This window comes from Thalassophryne amazonica, chromosome 10 (assembly GCF_902500255.1).
Source record: "Thalassophryne amazonica chromosome 10, fThaAma1.1, whole genome shotgun sequence".
In the NCBI taxonomy this organism is placed as follows: Eukaryota; Metazoa; Chordata; class Actinopteri; order Batrachoidiformes; family Batrachoididae; genus Thalassophryne; species Thalassophryne amazonica.
Window position 1 is genome coordinate 85,888,717 of NC_047112.1, and position 19,958 is coordinate 85,908,674.

Below are 19,958 nucleotides of genomic sequence, written 5' to 3' on the forward strand. Positions count from 1 at the left end.
CAGAGGATTTGGTGCTGGGGGTCAGAGCTGCTTGTTATGCCTTTCCTGATCATGCAGCCTCCCCATGAGAAATGCTTAACTACATTTACAAGGAGCAGCTTTTGGATCTGTATGGAAACCTAAGCATTGCCTTTCATCTGCTGTTAAGATAAGATAAGTGTTATGTTTGGACACGGGTTGAGGAGCGAACCAGCATCTGACAGGGACCCAGCACTAAATAAACAGAGAGCGGTTCCAGAAAACAGATTTATTTTACAAGTGCTATATATAAACAAAAGGTGAATTAACGGCCTGGCGGGGTGGAGGACGACGCGCTCTTCCTAGCGCCCAAGGGATTGTAGCCCGGCAGTTCTGGACCCAGAAATTCCCGCCGGCACCCCCCAGGTGGTTAATGAATCGGACAGCGCCTGTTAAGGACGAGAGGTGAGGTAAGTCACTGTTCACACAAATACTGTTTAGGATTCACACCATCAGCAAACACATTCAGGTTCTACTTCAGACTCAAATTAAAGAGACAGCTCTCACAGCCTGTGGAGGACCATCAATCCGCACGCCACGGCTGTGAAGAGCGAATTTACACAATTATCAGAGTAGCTCAAATATTGCTGCGTGCAAGACGCCAAATTACTACTGTTAATTACTCAAAGTCATTTAAGCTTTAGTTACCTCTGAGGTGTGCTGATGGAGCGTGTCCCTCACCCTTCTCCTTAACAGGCACGGTGCGTCAAACCTGGAGCGATCCTCGGCGTCACAGTGTTGGACAAACGGTCATCACACAGAAGTAACAAAGTTGAGTCCCCAGCACCTTACACAGAGCAGTCATGGCTTAAATGTAGTACATCATTAGGATATCTACTTCAGCTGGAAGTCCTTTGGAACTGCACGTGAACTGCTGATCAGGATATCCACTTCAGCTGGTAGTCCTTTAGCTCTGCACGTGAACTGCTCATCAGGTGCATGGGGTTGGCATGATGACAGTGGAGGGTGAGAGATGCTTCATCCATCATCACAGCCTCAGACACGCCCCCCACAAACCACCCGAAGTATACACAAAACACACAAACAATATCTTGGCCAGCCAAACCCCCCCAACACACAACAATAAGATAAACTTTATTGATCCCACAGCGGGGAAAATCACTTGTTGCAGCAGCAAAAGTCATACAGCAGTAAAGAAAAGAATAATACTAATGTGAACACATTACGTGAAAAATAGAATATGAGTGTGTGTGTGTGTGTGTGTGTGTGTGTGTGTGTGTGTGTGTGTGTGTGTGTGTGTGTGTGTGTGTGTGTGTGTGTGTGTGTGTGTGTGTGTGTGTGTGTGTGTGTATAGATATGGTAAAATTATTGCACAGAATAAATTGCACAATTGTGCATGTAATAAAGCACTAAAGGTGGTGAAAGGCGTAGCTAAAACATTTTGAGCTATTATACAGTCTAACTGCAGTTGGAATAAATGACCTGTGGAGGCGTTCTGTTTTGCACCGAAGGTGCAGCAATCTATTCCTGAAAGAGCTGCTTAAGGTTCCCACAGTCTCATGTAAGAGGTGATAGGCGTTGCCCATAATTGATGTCAGTTTAGCTAACGTCCTCCTCTCACCCACCACTTCTATGGGGTCCAGAGTACATTCCAAGACAGAGCCAGCCCTTTTGCACAAGCCAAGGCTCATAAGCATCACTGTTAGTGCACAAACAGTATTATGCCAACTCTGCACTGTTTGAACTAGTCACTGTTTTGTTGTTAAGTTATTGAAATTTTTATTGTTCTGGTTTTGATTGTTGTATTGTAGTACTTTTCAGAGTTTCTATTTTAAATTGTACATTCAATGTTTACATTGAAAAAAAAATGCTAATGTGTGCTTTGGAAATAAAATCAAGGTTTTTATTGTTACTGCCGCCAACAAAGTTGGAGGAGGTTATGTTTTTGCCGCTATTTGTTTATTTGTTTGTCTGTTTATGGACAGCCTTTTCATATATCCTTATGAAATTTTTACAGAAGATTCATATCCTGATAGGCAAGATGTGATTCAATTTTCAAAGTCAAAGGTCAGTCAGGAAAAATCTTGGAATATTGAAAAAATCCATATCTTTGACATTGAACAAATTTTCAAAAATTCATAACTGTCACAAAAGATCAAATCTCTTTCATATTTGACAGCTTTATGTAGGATGGTATCCTTTATCGACTGAGAAAGCTTGATCTGGGTCTGATCCACATTACAGATTTTGTGGCCATTTAAATTTAACTTTGAAAAAAATCCTATTTAATGTATATTTGACATCATATCTTCATCAAACATGCCCCAATCACTGTCATATTTTAAAGTGGGGTGCCGACTGGCACTCACTATCACCTGACAAAGTTTGATCTGGCTCTGATCTGGATTGTGGAGTTTGTGGCCATTTGAATTTAATATTGAAAAGCCCATTTGATGTACATTTTGCATTATACGAGGTCTGTCAATAAAGTAACGGTCCTTTTTATTTTTTTCAAAAACTATATGGATTTCATTCATATGTTTTTACGTCAGACATGCTTGAACCCTCGTGCGCATGTGTGAGTTTTTCCACGCCTGTCAGTTACATCATTCGCCTGTGAGCACGCCTTGGGAAGGAGTGGTCCCGCCCCCTCGTCGGATTTTCATTGTCAGGAAATGGTGGAATGATTTGGGCTTTTTTTCCATCAGAATTTTTTCAGAAGCTGTTAGAGACTGGCACCTGGAAACCATTCGAAAAATTTATCTGGCTTTCGGTGAAAATTTTACGGGCTTCACAGAGAATAAGGACTGTTACTACAGCTTTAAGGACCCCTTTAAGGACGCTCGGCGCGCCGCGCTCCGAGCTGCGACGACGTGGCACAAGCCACCGGACTATTTCTAAACGGATGGCTCTGTGGATACGAGACCATTGTGTGCTCTTTCTCTGGTTATCACAAGAGCTGGACATCAGCCATTTTCCGGCAGATTTCACTTTTAACAAGAGATTTTGTCATGGAAAGCTGCGCGGAGGCTTCGCGCGTAAAGACCGATTCACTTTGGAAGCGAGACAACGGAACACCTCCGTTTCGGAGTGTTAGAGGACAAGTTTGGACATGTCTATCTCGGCTTTCAATGCTTACCAGTCCAGTAAGTATCAGTGAAATTGTGGACAGCTGGACATGTCCAAACTTGTCCTCTGACACGCCGAAATTTGATATTAACATTGAAAAGCCCTTTTGATCTATATTTCAACCTTGAAAATTTTTTTCCAAGGTAAAAATTTATTGAATTGTAAACTAGTGTTGGCAGAGGTTTGCGCTCTACGAGTGCAACGCTCTAGTTGTTGTTTTCAAGTTAAAGTTCTATATCTTATTATTATGGCTGGTTTTGCTTGCTGTGTTTTTTCATGCTTTAGAATTACAATTAGGGAATACCCTGTTGTGTCTGATTTGTGGATGTTCATGTTGGTTATATGGTTGCAACTGAACTTTAAAAAGGAGTTTTACAGCGACGCATTAGCAGAGCCCTGAAACGGCTATTTGCGACCGTATAACAGCATGAACGTCCGCAAATCATCAACCACAAGGGGGTTATTCCCATTCTAATTCAATTCCATTGTTTTCAAAGGGAGGTGATGGTCTAGTGGTTAAGGTGTTGGGCTTGAGTCCAGAAGATCATGGGTTCAAATCCCCACCTGACTGGAAAATCACTAAGGGCCCTTGGGCAAGGCCTTTAATCCCCTATTGCTCCCGGTGTGTATTGAGCGCCTTGTATGGCAGCACCCTGACATCGGGGTGAATGTGAGGCATAATTGTAAAGTGCTTTGAGCGTCTGATGCAGATGGAAAAGCGCTATATAAATGCAGTCCATTTACCATTTATTTACCATTCACGGTTTATTTTCCTGTACGTAATTCGGTCAGCGAGGGCTACCGTCCAGCCGAGGCAGCGTCGCTCCAACAGCGGTCAGGGCACGGAGTAATCCATCAAAAGTGAAAATCCATCAAATGTGAAATAGTAATTCTGTATCAGAATCCACATTAATACTTTCGAAGTGGCTAAGGATACGTACATCCGTATCTTCTGCGGGACTGTTAAAGGTACGGACAAAGGAGAATAAGTGAAGTGCGCAACGCATCTGCGCATGCATGGGTCAAACGGGGGCAAAAATTCCAACTACCAAACACACCGCTCCCATTGAATTTTGTATACAGTAGCATTAGCGGAGTGTGAAAGTTAAGGCTTACAGGGATTGCTTCAAAGGCTTTAAGCCTTAAGCGACGCATGCAATAATGACAGGTGCGCATGGGTATGGACATATTTGCACATTCTGATTGGTCGGTAAAACATGACGTCACCGGGGAATACCCTCCGTATCTTTAGAACGGTCCCTGTAGATACGGGTCCGTACCTGTAGCCACGGCCTAATACTTTCATATGGTATCTTAAATTCACCTATTTCGGCATCGGTATGCGACTTTCTCTTGCTCTCAGCTAACAGCGCTAACAGTTAGCAGCGCACGCAGCCGGTGTTCTGTCGAATTGTGCGTCTTGTCACATAAATTGACAGTTCTGCGTCCCAACAACATGCGCAGTTGCGCGGAGGACAGGAATGCCATTCGACAGGAATCTTGTCAGAACACCAGTCAGGGCACAGAGTAATTCCAGATGTGAAATGGATGAATATTTTGACACTGTTACCTCGATATTATACGGTCTGAAATCTCACATGATTAACCAATCAGATTCATGGAAAAAAGTAATTGGATTAGAATTTTAATTTTAATTGCACATGTTCAATGTTTACATTTGGGGAAAAAATGCTGATGTGCACTTTGGAGTATAAAAAGTTTGAATTTGACTTTTTTTGTCAGTGTTTTTAATTCTATTTGTATGACGAAAGCTTGGATTTTTTTTTTTTTTTTTTTGCTTGGGGCCCCATGTGTCTTTGGGGCCCCATGGTGCGCTTGCAGCGCCACTGCACTGACCCTCCCTTAAACCCGCCCTTGTGTTGAGTTGGTCTGTTAACTGCAGGAAGGTTCGTGTGACTACAGACAGGCTGTGTCTGTTTGTTTTTGTGGACGGTGACGCAGCGAAAGCAAAGGTCATTTAGCTCCAGTCCCACGTTTCCCCTCTGAACACTTTGTTTTTGTGAGAATTGCTCCTCTTTAACTCCGCCTCTCTTTGCACTTCGTGGCTGCAGGACATTCGGTCTGTGATTCCTGAAAAGGTAAGAACGTTTCTGTGCAAACTGTCTAAAAAGAGTTTCGGTTTTTGCGTGCGTTCGTCGCAAACAAACCACAGTGTGACTTGTATTTTTTATGTCGTTCGGTTATTTTTGTGCGCGTCACCACCAACACGCTCCTTTTCCGCCAACGTTTTTCTCTTGTTTTTGAGTGGAGTTTGTGTGTGTGACAGCTGGAGGATGACTCGTCGCGTGGCTGTGATCGGAGCGGGGTGCTCGGGTTTGACCTGCGTCAAGTGCTGTCTGGATGAAGGTCTGGAGCCTGTCTGCTTTGAAAGCAGTGATGACATCGGTGGGCTGTGGAGGTTCAAGGTGGGTCACGTGGGTCCATATGTATATGTTGACCTGTTGAACTGACAGACAGTAAGGAGAATTACTTTTTTTTTCCCTCTCCCCTGGTGGCAGGAAGGTCAATCCAAGTGTGTGTATCTGGGATGAGTTCAGAATTGACCATATATGGATTTCACCCAAACTCCAACGTCCAGTGGTTAAAAATGAAGCCAACACAGAAGTGGCATTGAATAGCCCCTTGGAGCTGGCTCCAAAAGTTACTTGTGGTTTTTTTTGTTCATAGCAACAGGAGTGGAGTATATGTATGTATATATATATATATATATATATATATATATATATATATATATATATACACACGAGGTCTGTTAGAAAAGTAACCGACATTTTTATTTTTTGCAAAAACTATATGGATTTGAATCACGTGTGATTGCATCAGCCAAGCTTGAACCTTAGTGCGCATGTGAGTTTTTTCACGCCTGTCGGTTGCGTCATTCGCCTGTGAGCATGCCTTGTGGGAGGAGTGGTCCAGCCCCCTCGTCGGATTTTCATTGTCAGGAAATCGGCTGATCGACTGCCGCTTTGCTTCATCAAAATTTTTTCAGAAAGTGTGAGAGACAGCCAAGTGGAAACTATTTGGAAAATTCAGATGGCTTTCGGTGAAGATCTTATGGGGATCACAAAGATTAATGACAATTACAACTGGTTTAAAGACGGCCCACAGCGGCGGATGGCGCGCCGCGCACCGAGCGGCGATCGACAGGCTCAAAAGACCAGATCATTTCCAAAGTGAACACTTTGTTGATCCAGGACGTCATCTGACTACCAGAGAAATGGCAAGACAGCTGGACATAGCACTTTTTCGGCACATTCCACTGTTACAGGAGTTTTTATAATGGAAAGAGGAGCGGAGAAATTCGCCATGGAGCCGCTCATGGCGTGGGACAAAAGCACCTCTGTGTTGGTCTCACAGGACAAGCCCTAACATGCCCAGCCCTTGCACCATTCGGAAGATTTAGACGGCTTTTGGTGGTTTTTCAGTCGTGTGACTATCCGAGAAATTGTGGATGAGCTGGACATGCCACAACATGTCCTGCGAGGCTTCATCACTGCGTTGCTTTTTGTTCTGTGCTCTGCGCCTCCGTCCCGACGCACGAATTCCTCCACACGTCTTTTCATGCCGAAAAAGTGCTGATGTCAAACTCTTCTGCCATTTCTGTGGTAGTCAGATGACGTCCCGGATCAACAAAGCGTTCACTTTGGAAATGATCTGGTCTTTTGAGCCTGTCGATCGCCGCTCGGTGCGCGGCGCGCCATCTGCCGCTGTGGGCCGTCTTTAATCCAGTTGTAATTGTCATTAATCTTTGTGATCCCCATAAGATCTTCACTGAAAGCCATCTGAATTTTCCAAATGGTTTCCACTTGGCTGTCTCTCACACTTTCTGAAAAAATTTTGATGAAGCAAAGCGGCAGTCAATCAGCCGATTTCCTGACGAGGGGGCTGGACCACTCCTCCCACAAGGCGTGCTCACAGGCGAATGACGCAACTGACAGGCGTGAAAAAACTCACGTATGCGCACGAAGGTTCAAGCTTGGCTGATGCAATCACACATTCAAATCCATATAGTTTTTGCTAAAAATAAAAAGGTCCGTTACTTTTCTAACAGACCTCGTGTGTGTGTGTATAATTGCTTTGGTCAGTCTCAGTGACAGCTGTGTGCTGGTGAGCCAAGTCATGTATAGAGTCTACGTTTCTCTGAGGACCGGCCACTTTACTGAACAGGGCATTGATTTATGTGCACATGTGAACTTGAACACAGTTTATTTGATTTTTACCTCATTTGAGCAAGACATCCCAAAGGGTGGCATAAGGCGAGATCTTTGACATCAGTCATGCACAAAAAGGCAGGAACTATCTTCAGAGACAGGTGCATGGGTGATATAAGTTGGCGCAATGGGGGAAAAAAATACACTTAGTTTAATGTAGTTCTTGTTCTTTTCCTCCCAGGCAAAATTATAATTTTTTTTACACATTTTACAAACCTCATGTCTTGACAGTAGCAAGGCTCCCATTTTGACTTAAATGGGAATTGGTCGGTAATTCATGCAGATACAGTTTGTCCACAGTAGGTTCTGTGATGAATGATATGTGCACAACTTAATCATCGGTCTTATCAGATGGTTTCACCGTGCACCAAAGTACAGTAGAGTTGGGAGGGAGAGGTTAAGAACTTGTGCTGACTGTTACAAAATAGGTTGCCAGTGTCATTTTGCTGCCATTTTGTGCTCATGGTGGATTTGTGTCACTCTCTGGATGACTGGCCCCTTTATTGGCATTCATTCATTCATAGTATAAGAAGAGGGAGGTTCTGTGAAGGGTCTTATTCTCCGATTCTGTAGTGTGAAGTGAATAAATGTCTACAACACCCCCTGGATGAGGTGCCAGTTCAATGGCGGGTACTCATTTACAGCTGTGTGCACTGAGACAGTGCTGATTAAAGGTCTAATTTATTAAGATCCCACATATCAAAAGTAAGGTCTTGTCCTCACGGATACGGCGCTTTCCCAATTTAATATTGTTCTTTGTCAGTTTCAAATAGTGTTCCGTAAACACGGCACCATTTCAAAATTTTTCTGTGTCCAGACAAAAATGCTAAAACAACCAACAACTAGAAGCACTCAGCGTGCAAATCTCTGCCAAGGCCATGGGGTCAGTGACACCATAACATCTACACGCCGTGGAATCATTGAACCTAAAAAAGTCTAACAATGATGTTTGCTCAGTAGTAAAAAAAGTTTCATCTGCTGTGACTGGATAGCATCAGTGGTGTAGTCTACCTGGAACGCAGGTAGACGCCGTCTACTCACCTAAAATGACCATGAATTTCCGTCTGCCCACTTCAAATTGCCCCGGGGAACGTGACAATGTAAATAAAATAAGCGCTTATTGACTGTAATTTTATTTTCTCCCTTTAAAAGACAGCCACCAGGCGTCCATCACTGCAGAGTGCACCGTATGTCCCACCCCCGCTCGCTCTGCTAGATAAGAGTTTTAATTGGCTCATAGACAGATGGGGGCGGGGCTACCAGCTAATCAGCGCGAAAGCCACACACAAACAAGAAGAATGCTGGAGAAAGTATCGATGGTGATTATTACCCGAAAAATGAAAACAGGTCTCGGTTTTAGATTTTTTTTCTTTTTTTTTTCGAAAACGTCCACCTGCTGCTTCAGGGCCGATTGATGAAGTTTGCACCCTGAGTGGAGGAGATAAACCTGGCGCTGTCTGCATTGCTGGTAAGTGGGCTAGCCTACGACAGCTAGTTTTTTATTTGTTCACTAAGCTAATGGGCTTTTCACACTGAATACGTCAGATGCGTCAAAAAACGGTCTAAAAAGCATTATTTTCAATGAGACGCGTTGCTTTTTAGATGCTGACGGGAGTGCGCATTGCCGCTTGTCGGCAGGCTGACGTGGACAAAGTTCAAGCCAATCCAACTTTCTGAGTTGTGACGTACCTTTGCGTTGTCCAATAGGAACGACGCGTCGGGCCAAAACATGGAAGACTAGTGGCAGAAACAGAAACCACTGATCTGTACAAAATGGATCAGTGTAGAAATAAACCACTGATCTGTACAAAACAAACGTGTCACAGGACTGCTCATTTATGGAGCGGTTTTCTGAAGAAAAATCCTTGGAAATGTTTTTTGTTGTTGTTACCTCAGAATTTCTGATTACTGTTAAAAAAAGGTTAAAACACTTGTAATTAAAATAGCTAAATAAATCAATAAATGGTTCTTTATAAACCTTTCATCTGTAAATTAAAACCACCTGTTATTTCAGATTAGATAATTTCTTGTTTAACATAAGGAACCTCAGACATTTATTTTTAGACAAAATAACATGGAAATTTGTACTTTTTTTTTTAAGTCTGGTAGATTATTTATATCTCATTTCAACCAGAAAAACAGACACTGTAAATAAATACAAATGTTTATTATAAATGCAAAGGGAAATATGACAAACAATGACTGCAGTGATTGTAAAGTAGGATTTCTGTGACATAAACCTCTTGATGAATTTTTTTTAATGGTCATTTCAACTTGTAATTTTGACAAAATATGTAATTGCCTTTAATGTTATCAGGACAGAGTCATTTCTAAAATATGAATTTGAGCACAATAAGTGGAGAGCTTCTACTTGTGCAAATGTCTTTTGACTTTGATTCGTGGACATTTTTAATGATCCGTTCATTTATTGTTAAAATATAAAATGAAACAGCTTTTTAAAAAATAATAGAGTTTTGCCGGTAATCTACAGATGTCCCGTTGGCTGTTGGATAGTGTAGTTTTAAAATGACTGGAATTGGTAAGTGGCATACGCTCAGTAGTTGCATGGTTGTCTTAGTTAGTTAGTTGGTTGTCTTCATACTATACTTTTGTGCCACTGATTTGGCCTACAATGTTTTTGTCATGGGTTGAAAAGGTTTCTGCAAAGTAAAGCATCTACCATATTTTCGTTGTATGTGAATTTTCTGGGAGCTAGCTTCTGTCCTTCAGCCTAGCTGCTGTTTTAATGGAACTTAACGTATACTAATACTAGCTTGTTTATACTGGGTAGGTTTCCTTATGGACCACAAAGCCTACAGGTTCCAGTCCCCCGTCTGGACCTGATGATGGACTGTCAGCTTCAACAGAGATTGTGATAGGAGGCGTGAGGCTCTGCAGCCAGTGCAGGCTCATGTAGACCGGTGTGTTCTGTTTTGTTTTTGTTTATGCGTCTAAACTGTCCACAAACAACGTGGGTGCATGCGGATTATATGTAGGGTGAATCTTGCAGCTGCTGAATTTGACAGTACAGGCTCATATCCGGTACTAAATAGAGGGAGGAAAAGTGAACTCTTGCAATATACTTAGTTGGGAGGCAATAATCTGCTCATTATTGTTAAGAGAACTTTTCTTTCTTAATAACAAGGAGTCACAGTCACTTTTTTTTTTTGAGTGACTGTGACTTAAAGTTGTCTTATTTACTGTTAAACAATACACAGTAGCTTGCATATGATACTTTTGGCTGGATTTAAACATTGTTTATTCCTGGTTTATGACCTGATTAAATTTCTTTGTTAAATTAGGTTTTCAGATGCCAGAAAATAAATGTATTTGATCTACTGTTGCATACTGTATTTTGCAATTGGTGCAAATTACTTACTTACATTCTGACACATTTCTCACATTTATAGTGGCAAATATAGAATATAAATGATCAGATGGAAAGTATAGATCTATTTGGTGTTATGGTGTTAAAAATGTTAATAACCGGGGGCACATTCGCACGGGGTTGATGACGGACAAAAAACACAGTCTACCCACTTCAAAAGTGTAGACTACACCACTGGATAGCATGTATCCTGAGCGCTTGGCATCACAGTTTATTGCAACTTGCACCTTTCCCAGAAGCTACTGTCATCTGAGCACTGATTCCCTCCTTGGCACAGTGATCTATTTCTTCTTGTCTCTTTCTCTAAAATTGTATATAATAATCATTAGATTATTAATATATAAACAAAAATAAATTTAAGAAATATTACAATTTGAAAACAAATGCACCCGAACATGATGACAGCTGCAGCTGCTTAATGCTAACTTTTAACATTGAAAATGCAATAGACATGCTAACACGTTCGCATCGGGATCCCCACTAAAATTTAAACAGTTGTTCCTCTTGTCATTTCCAACCACTCCACAAAATTTCATCAAAATCCGTTCAAAACTTTTTGAGTTATCCTGCTGACAAACAAACGCGACCGAAAACATAACCTCCTTGGCGGAGGTAATGATGTAGTACATATGCCAGGCCTGTAGGTGGTGCTGTAAAGCTTCCACAGAAAACAGAGAAGAAGATGTGCATAAGAGCTGATGGGTGTGAGTGCTAATCAGTGTAGCAGCAGAAGCTAAAGCTACTGTACAAAGCTACTTTATTATTATTTTTAATAGGTTTAATGTCGCTGACATTAATGAGAGAAGCTCCTCATCATCTCACCATGTCATTTAGGTCCTTCAAACTTTTTTTTTTTTCAGTATCAATTTTGAACTCAGGGTAGAGAAATGTACTTATTTTCAAACATCCAAATATTTTTTACATGTAATTTACACGCTCGATAGTCACTGACTGACCTCAAGGGCTGACAAGGTGCGTGCCGCTCTCAGGTTAGTGTTTCCGGTTTCAGTGTCGACTGTCCATTGAATTCGCACGAGATCTCCTCTATTATTGCTCCAGGAAGAGTTCAACATTTGGCATTTCTGGTTTCGGCATCGCTCTACCATGCATTACTGGTGTTTTGTGTTTTTCGTGTGGACAAAACACCAAGATGATACCAAACGTATGCGGATACGCCTGAACTTGTTTCCGTGTGGACCAGGCTTTAGCCTTTAGCCTTCTCCCTCCCTTCTTTCACTCTGAGTCGCCACAGCAGGTCCGAGTTGCCAGTTATTTCTGAGGTTTACCGTTTCTTCCTTCCCTGGAAATTAAGATAAATGGTGAATATCTATGCTGCGTTCTGGTAGCACAGCTGTCTCTGTGCACGCAGTAACGCACACTCACAGCGCGTTACATGTGCGTCCTCTTGTCTTTGTGTATTTCACTGGTAGAACGAACACGCAGCACACATAGTGTCACATGTATCATGCAACACTGACCCAGAGATGTGTATTTGTGTGATGCATCAATGGCTATAATGATCACGAGTCGCACCAAAATGTACTCTGGTCCACCTGTTACGTATGGACACATTTATTCTGAAAAAAATTAACGTGAAGTAAAGCGTTAATGTCTTCAAATATGCCGGACATTTACAATGAATGGGTTTTTTATTATACGAAGAAGCTGTCAAATGTAATCAGTTAACGTCAAGGTTTCAAAGCCTCAAAATTTAGGTGCAATCATTCATTCACTCATTTCTGCTTACTCCAGTTAAGGGTCATCCCAGCAGTCATAGTGGCGTTACACCCTGGACAGGACGGCAGTAAATTGCAGGGCCGCTAAAGTTCGTTTTGACCTTGATAAATGTTGTGTGTGCAGACTTCATCTATTTGCATGTTCCCTCCCAGAATTTTGTACACTCATGTGGACAAACCCTAAGTTGCATTGTTAGGCGCAATCCTTATTGAGCAGTTGATATGAGCTTCCTGGTCTTCCTTTCACATTCCTGTTCACTCCCTCATAAACTTTTTTTATGGTTGGTTTTATGGTATAGTAAGCAAATAGCAAAGTTGGGATTGGATTTGTGACAAATATCCTTTAGCGTAACCAGTAATACGCGGAAAGATTAGTTACAATAAGGTAAATCTGAGTGGAACAAGTTGTCCAAACAAACAAAAGAAAGCTTCCAGCACATTGTTGATGCATCAAAGAATGAAGCCAGTTCTGAAAATAAAACTGGGTCCAACTCAGTACTACCATATTGTATCTAATGAAGTGGCCGGTAAGCGTAGATTACAGTGTAAATAGTCAGTCTAGAAGTTTTTTTGCGTGCACTAACATTTAGAAAATGTGAATATCACTTTGAATTGCTGTGTGCAAATTAAGGAAACTGGATCCATTTTTTTCAGTAGCCTCCCACATTTTTCCCTCAGTCACAACTGTCGTCAGGTAGCCCATTTGGGCAGAAAAAGCACACAATTTAGCAACACACGAGAAGTAAATATGAACCTATTCAATTTGTCTCTTCTTTCTTTCTGTCTGTGATACTGAAGGAGAAGCCGGAGAAAGACCGGGCCAGCATTTACTCCTCTCTCATCATCAACACCTCCAAGGAGATGATGTGTTTCAGTGATTTTCCGATCCCTTCACACTTCCCTAACTACATGCACAATTCCCTCATCTTGGACTACTTCAGAATGTATGCCGAACACTTTAGTGTCATCAAGCACATACGCTTCAACGTAAGGAATTTTTACTGATTTCCAAAGAATTACTGTTATTGGTCTGAAAAAGTTTCACGTAAAAGTTGTGTGTAGGATTGAGGTGTTTGTTAGCCTAAATGGAGTAGGGCATTCATAACCATGTGTTACCTGCAACAAAAAATAGTGTGTTCATGAAATTACAATGACACCTTCATGTATTCATGGGAGTGAGCTCCATCATGGAGGCCACCATGCTGCACCGCCATCTTGATAGAGTAGCCTGAAAAGTTCCTTCATTTTTACCCGAGGACATCAAATATTGGTTATTATTGTGAAGGCTTCACGTCCTTTTGTTAACAAGTTCAAAGATGGCTAACGACATATTTTAAGAGGTATTTTCAGAGGTTAAAAAGTCACATTGTGTTTTAATCTGTTCCATTTTGTTTTTGAGTGGTGAGGGTGACAGCCAATCAGAGTAGCACTGCACTGTGACAACAGTGGCAGATCTCGCCAAAACCACTTCGTTTTGTGTGTTTATATACATGATTCTCACATATTATGGAAAAGCTAGCAAGAAATAAATACTTCTGAAACTGAAAATGCCGTTTTTGAAACCTAATAACACCTCTGAACTTATTATTTTGCGGATGTTAGCATGGTGACATCACAGGCTGCTAGCTAGCTGCAAAACTCTGTTTTCTTTCTGTGTAAATATAACATCTTTATCATATAGTATGTAAAAGCTAGCAAGAAATAAACACTTCTAACATTGAAAACATTTTTGTAACCTGTTAACACCTCTGGAGTCATTTACAAGACATTTTGCGGACATTAGCATGCATGCTAACTTCAGCTACTTCAAAGCTAACTTCCTATGGACACAGAGGGTGATCTACAAATATTTCTTGATTTACACAACTTCTGCTCTTGTCAAAAGGTCATGTACATGCACACGCAAGGCCTCCTGCAGACGCTGTTAAAATGAAAATGTCTATTATTGATTGATTGCTAGAGGGGCTTTTTTGAAAATGTAACACTGTACATAAGAAAATAGGATCTTAATAATTAATTAAACAACTGCAAATTATAAAGAACACAATGCTCATACGGCCAAGGGTATTTTAGCATTGCATTATATTTCACAGTTAGCAGCACGGTTGAAAGACTGGAGAGAAAAAAACGGAGTAATCAGCGGTTGACTTGCTGTACACAGTCTACTGGTTGCTTGTTCGTGCAAATAAGTTTGAGAACTGTAATTTTTCAAATGGAGGAAATGGATCATGACTTCCCCTCACCAAAAAAAGAGAAAACTTAAATTGGCACAAAATTGTAACCAGTGACAGCATAGTGCAGTCTGCAGCCTCACCACTTGATGATGCTAAATCTTACATACTGTAGCTTTAAGAGTCTATCTGAAATGAAGTAGTCAAGGTTTTTATTTGTTTTAGCCTGCACACCCTGGTTCCTGTTCTCGATATTACATTTATCCCAATCAACAAAGCATACAACATCACAATCACTATCCTCAATAATGAAGACTGTGATTACAACCCCAGATCAGAAAAAGTTGAGACGATATGGAAAATGCAAATTAAAAGGAAATGCAGTGATCCTTACTTTTACTTTGACTTCTGTTTCATTGTTGACCATATGAAGATTTTTCATGTTTTGTGTGGTCAACTTCATTTCATTTGTTAATATACATCCATTCCTGCATTGAAGGCCTGCAACACATTTGAATAAAGGTTTGAACAGAATAGAATAGAAATAGAATAATTAACTATCATTACTTTGTCAGCCAGTTTTCTTGAGATAAGTTAGGGGATGAATACATTAACATTTCCTAGTCACTGAGCAGGGGCATATCTGTTTTATTTAATTTAATTTATTTTTTTGGTCCTTTTAATGAACCAAAAAAAAACAGCCGAATGCTGTTTCTGAAACTTCTGTTCAGCAACAAGTGACTCAGCTAGATACATTTTTACCAGACAATGACTCAGCAAGGTGTAGCAAGAGTGTTCAGCTTTTTAGCCACAGACATTTTAAACATTCTCTGTTACTTGCCATCATAACATCATAGTCACGATTGTACAGAACAAGTTGCAGGTTATGAAGTATCTTTTCTCCGTGGTTCCATTTTGTGTTGAAATATGCAGGAAATGGCACATAAAAGCTCCAAAATTTTTGATGTGACGCTCCCTTCGGGATGTGCGACCTCTTGATCGCGCCAGATGCATGTGCAAATCCACCCTCCCTCCCTCTTTACAAAATCCTTGATCTTGCCCTGCTGAATATGTCTTGAACTTCATTTCCATCAACGATGAAGAAATGCAGTATTGTATAGTTGTTGACACAGATGTACTGTAGGATGGCACCTCTGTGTCAAGTAGGCCATTCTGAAAAAGTGAGTGCCCATGCTGGAAAGAGACTGAGTGAGTGAAATATCTTGGGTTCTTGTCTGCAGTGAAATGGAAGTCAAACTAAATGTAAAGATCACTGCATTTTCTTTTTCTTTGCTTTTTCCATATCTTCACAACTCTATATCCCCTGCCGGTGCTCTTGTTCTGACTTGGGGTTGTAGTTGCATCCTCACAAGCGCTCTCACTTATGAAAGCTAATGAAGAAATAAATGGTTGCTTTTGTATTGTTGCCTGCAGACTACCAATGCTTATTTCTCTGTGACACAGACCAAAGTCTTACAGGTGAAGCAGAGATCAGACTTCGCTCATTCGGGCCAGTGGGATGTTGAAACGGAGAACAAAGATGGAAAAAAAGAGAGACATATTTTTGATGCTGTGATGATCTGTATTGGACATCACTGCAATCCCAGCCTGCCTCTGCAGGACTTCCCAGGTATCACATATTTGCAATAAATACATAAAATCAAATAAAAAGTCTTTCAGATGAGCTAGAGACGTTTTTTGTGACAGACCCAACATGGAAATAATGATGTAATAGAAATAGAATCTTTGCCCAAGTGTGAAGGAACGTTAATGTCTGTACAAGCTGCGTGGAATTTGTTTTGCATGTGAAATTAGCCTAATGTTTGGTAGAGTCACCTAGACGAAAAGGTACTAACAGTGTTTAGAGCAAAGTTTAGAGTTTAAAGTGTGTTAAAGTGTTATGTCAGGACTCACTGTTGGCAGTTCTACAACATATCTCCATCTTTTCACTAGAATCCACATGCAAAATGATCATTGCTCTTAGTATAAAGTCCTGACAATGTCAGATGAAGATGGGGCTTCATCTCAATGTGATGAGATGGGTCTACAGTTCGGCGGTAAAGGCCCCCTGACACTTGCACGAGTTTCATGCACGCACATCGTTGTGACATTCCCAGCTGGACTCTGTTCTTTGTTCCACTGGCTGCCACGCATTGTGCACTGGATGCTGTGTATATAAAATAATTATTTTGTAGCGGATTAATCATTTTCTGTTCGAGTTAGCTGTTGAAAATGGCTGTAATCACTTCCAGAATCAGAGGAGCGCTCCATCTGCTGCTTTTCTCGTGCACACACGTTAATGAGGTGGAGGAAGCATTTGGAGCTGTCTAAAAAGGTAATTATTTGTCATGTTTATATTGTAATAGCTTGGTAAAACAGTTGCATGTTCTTTCTTTCTTATGTGCAGCTGTAAAAGTATGTTTGTGATAGATTTAACATCTCGTTCTAATCATTCAGACGAGCTGCGCTCTGATGCGGTGTGCTGACGCAACCACTCATACTGTTCACTACTTCTTTACTCGACTTGACAAGCTGCACGTAGTGCTGGTGAGTAGACCGCGCAACGTTTAATACCACTTCACGTTTGTTGCACAACACTTATTTGTGAAAGATTTTTTTTTTTTTAATCATTTCAAAATTCTCTGCGCAGTTGCACGCGCTGGCGCCCCTCTCACATTCATTCTACACCTGTTAACGACAAGTTTACTCTCCTGCACAGTGCGTGCATCAAAATCATGCAAGTGTCAGGGGGCCTTAAGACCCATGCCAGGTTCTGCTGCTATAGTTTGGTGGACCAGAGTGGCATGCCTTTGCATCACAAGTGCTCTCAGGACAACACCAACAGCAGCTTTAGAAGAACTTAGCCCCTCTGGACCTCCTCGTTGTTGGAGAGGCAGTCTTTACGTCAGTAAGGCTGCACCAGTTGGGCAAGAGGCAAACACTTTTAGATACCAGTCATAAAGGGTGACCCAAAAATAAAAACAGAACCCATAAAAGTTGGAATAAATCCTACAATTTAAACTTCAGTCTGTGTACCCTCATTCCCCAAAGTTTCAGTTATCTTGGTCGCTTTGCATAAAAGTCATGTTCATTAAAAATTATGCTTCAATTTCAATTTATTCAATTTATAACTTGCCAAATCACAACAAAAGTTGCCTCAAGGCTCCTCACATAAAACAATTCAAAATTAAAATGAGTGAGTAAATTAAAAGATTCGAATACACAATTAAAAGACACAAGTAAAAGAATAAAACAGAAAAAAATAAAACTATTCATAAGAAAGGGAATAAAAATCCATTTTTAGTGTTGACTTTTTTAAGTCAAGACTAAAAATGGATTTTTATTCATGGAATCTGACTGCCTCACGGTCGCAGGGCAACTGTTCTATAGAGCGGGTGCATGATAAAAGAAGGCTCTTTGACCCGCTGACTTCTTCTTCACCTTAGGAACACACAGTAATCCCGCATCCTGCGACCACAAAACCCAGGTGGGTACATAGGGTTTCACCAAATTAGCCAGGTAAGAAGGCACCAGTCCACGAACAATTCTGTAGGTTAGCAGCAAGACCTTAAAATCTGCTCTTACAGAGACAGGAAGCCAGTGCAAAGAAGATGGTATGATTTGTTGGCAAAATAGGCCTCCAGGTGTCTGTTCTTTGGTTGACCAAGACATGTTGGGGAAGACTATTGCTTCAGTCGTCATTTTTATGGGTCCTGTTTTTCTGTGTCTCGCTCTGTCTGTGGCCTCAACACCGGCACCTTCAGCTCGGCCTCACTACGAACAGTCACTGAAAAAAACCTCCCAGCAGGGTGATGTCCGTCACTCTTTCTTCTGCTCTTTTTCTCTTAATATTGTGGTTATGACGGGCAGACTGAGTGCTTGATGCCGATTGTCTGGTTTGTTCACCGGGCCCTCGAACAGGCAGATAGTGACGTAAAAACCTCTGCCTCCTCTGTGCGTCATTGCTGCGTTCTTTGCGTCCATCGTATCCCACGCATTCAACGCAAGGGAAGGCACCGAAATGATCAATCGATGCATTTGATATGAAAGGCCCCTTAGATTCAAATTAAACCTGAAGGTGTGTTTGTTGTCTGATTTTAAAGAATCATTGTTGGTGGTCAAATTTATATCTCCCTTTTTTTCAGGCATTGACAGTTTCACTGGAGAATATTTCCACAGCCGAGACTACAAGAGTCCAGAAGAGTGGAAGAATAAAAAGGCTGTTGTGATTGGAATTGGGAACTCTGGGGGAGACATCGCTGTGGAACTGAGCAGAGTTACTCAGCAGGTTTGCTGAATTACACATTAACAGTCAGCAAAACTTAAACGAATGGTTTAAGAGCAAAGTGCAGAAGATAAGAGAATTTATCTGAGAGCATACATGAGTGCAGTGACCTAATACAACATAAGCATATGAACATAGGTGTGTTCAATAATGGTAAGTGATCTGCAAGGCCAAAAGGATGTTTTCAACAAATATACTTTAAAAGTTCTCCATCAGAGAAACATGGTTAAACTGGGAATGTTTAAACTTGGTTGTGTGGCTGGTTGGCTTGCTTGCCCTTCTGTACACAGCTTTAAAGGTAAAGCTAAAACGCATACCTCCGGTCATCGCTCTACTGAATACAAAAGAAGAGTGCATCCTGTTCAGAACAGACTGTGAGCTGTGTAGTTGGTATGTAACATGACTCACAAGTATAAATTTTATAACCTTGGAAGACAGTCTTTTGTTCTGTTCACATTAACTTCCTTACCTGTTGGATTTTTTAAAAATATATTCAGGCCATCTGCTGTGGTTTAAAAAACAACCGAGTTATGAATGCATGGCTGGACAGCAGCAGAAATAGAAACAACCACTGGGTAAGAGGTAGCAGCTCCACAAAGTTAAGTGACTTAATATCTGAGCAACATTGCGTTGAGGTCTGGGACAGTGCCTAAGGAGTGGCAAACTGGGGTGGTGATCCCCATATTTAAAAAAGGGGACCAGAGAGTGTACCAATTACAGGGGCATCACAGTACTCAGCCTCCCCAGTAAAGTCTACTCCACGGTGCTGGAAAGGAGGGTTTGGCCGATAGTCAAACCGCTGATTGAAGAGGAACAATGCGGGTTCCATCCTAGTCGTGGAACAACCGATCAGCTCTTTGTGATAGTCAAGTGGCTCCTTTTGATGCAAAGAAATAGTGGCTCCACTCTTGAGTCTCTCCTAGATCACTGAGCTTCTCACTCGGAGTATAAGCTCAGCTACTTGATGGAGGAATCTCCTTTCTGCCCCTTTGAGCTGCTATCTTATTCTTTCAGTCATTACCCAAAACCCTTAGTGAT

General features: G+C 41.3%; 1 protein-coding gene across 1 annotated transcript in view; it reads left to right on the forward strand.

Moving 5' to 3' along the window:
• The window catches only part of LOC117519112 (dimethylaniline monooxygenase [N-oxide-forming] 5-like), a 52,994-nt gene that overhangs the window by 21,264 nt on the left and 11,772 nt on the right, over window positions 1–19,958 (forward strand). Inside the window, exons 1-5 of the mRNA XM_034180411.1 lie at window positions 5,050–5,207; window positions 5,396–5,534; window positions 13,263–13,451; window positions 16,100–16,265; window positions 18,781–18,923. Of these exons, the coding sequence (XP_034036302.1) occupies window positions 5,403–5,534; window positions 13,263–13,451; window positions 16,100–16,265; window positions 18,781–18,923 (630 nt within the window). The 5' untranslated portion in view covers window positions 5,050–5,207; window positions 5,396–5,402. Of the gene's footprint in view, window positions 5,208–5,395; window positions 5,535–13,262; window positions 13,452–16,099; window positions 16,266–18,780; window positions 18,924–19,958 lie in introns of the transcript that reaches the window.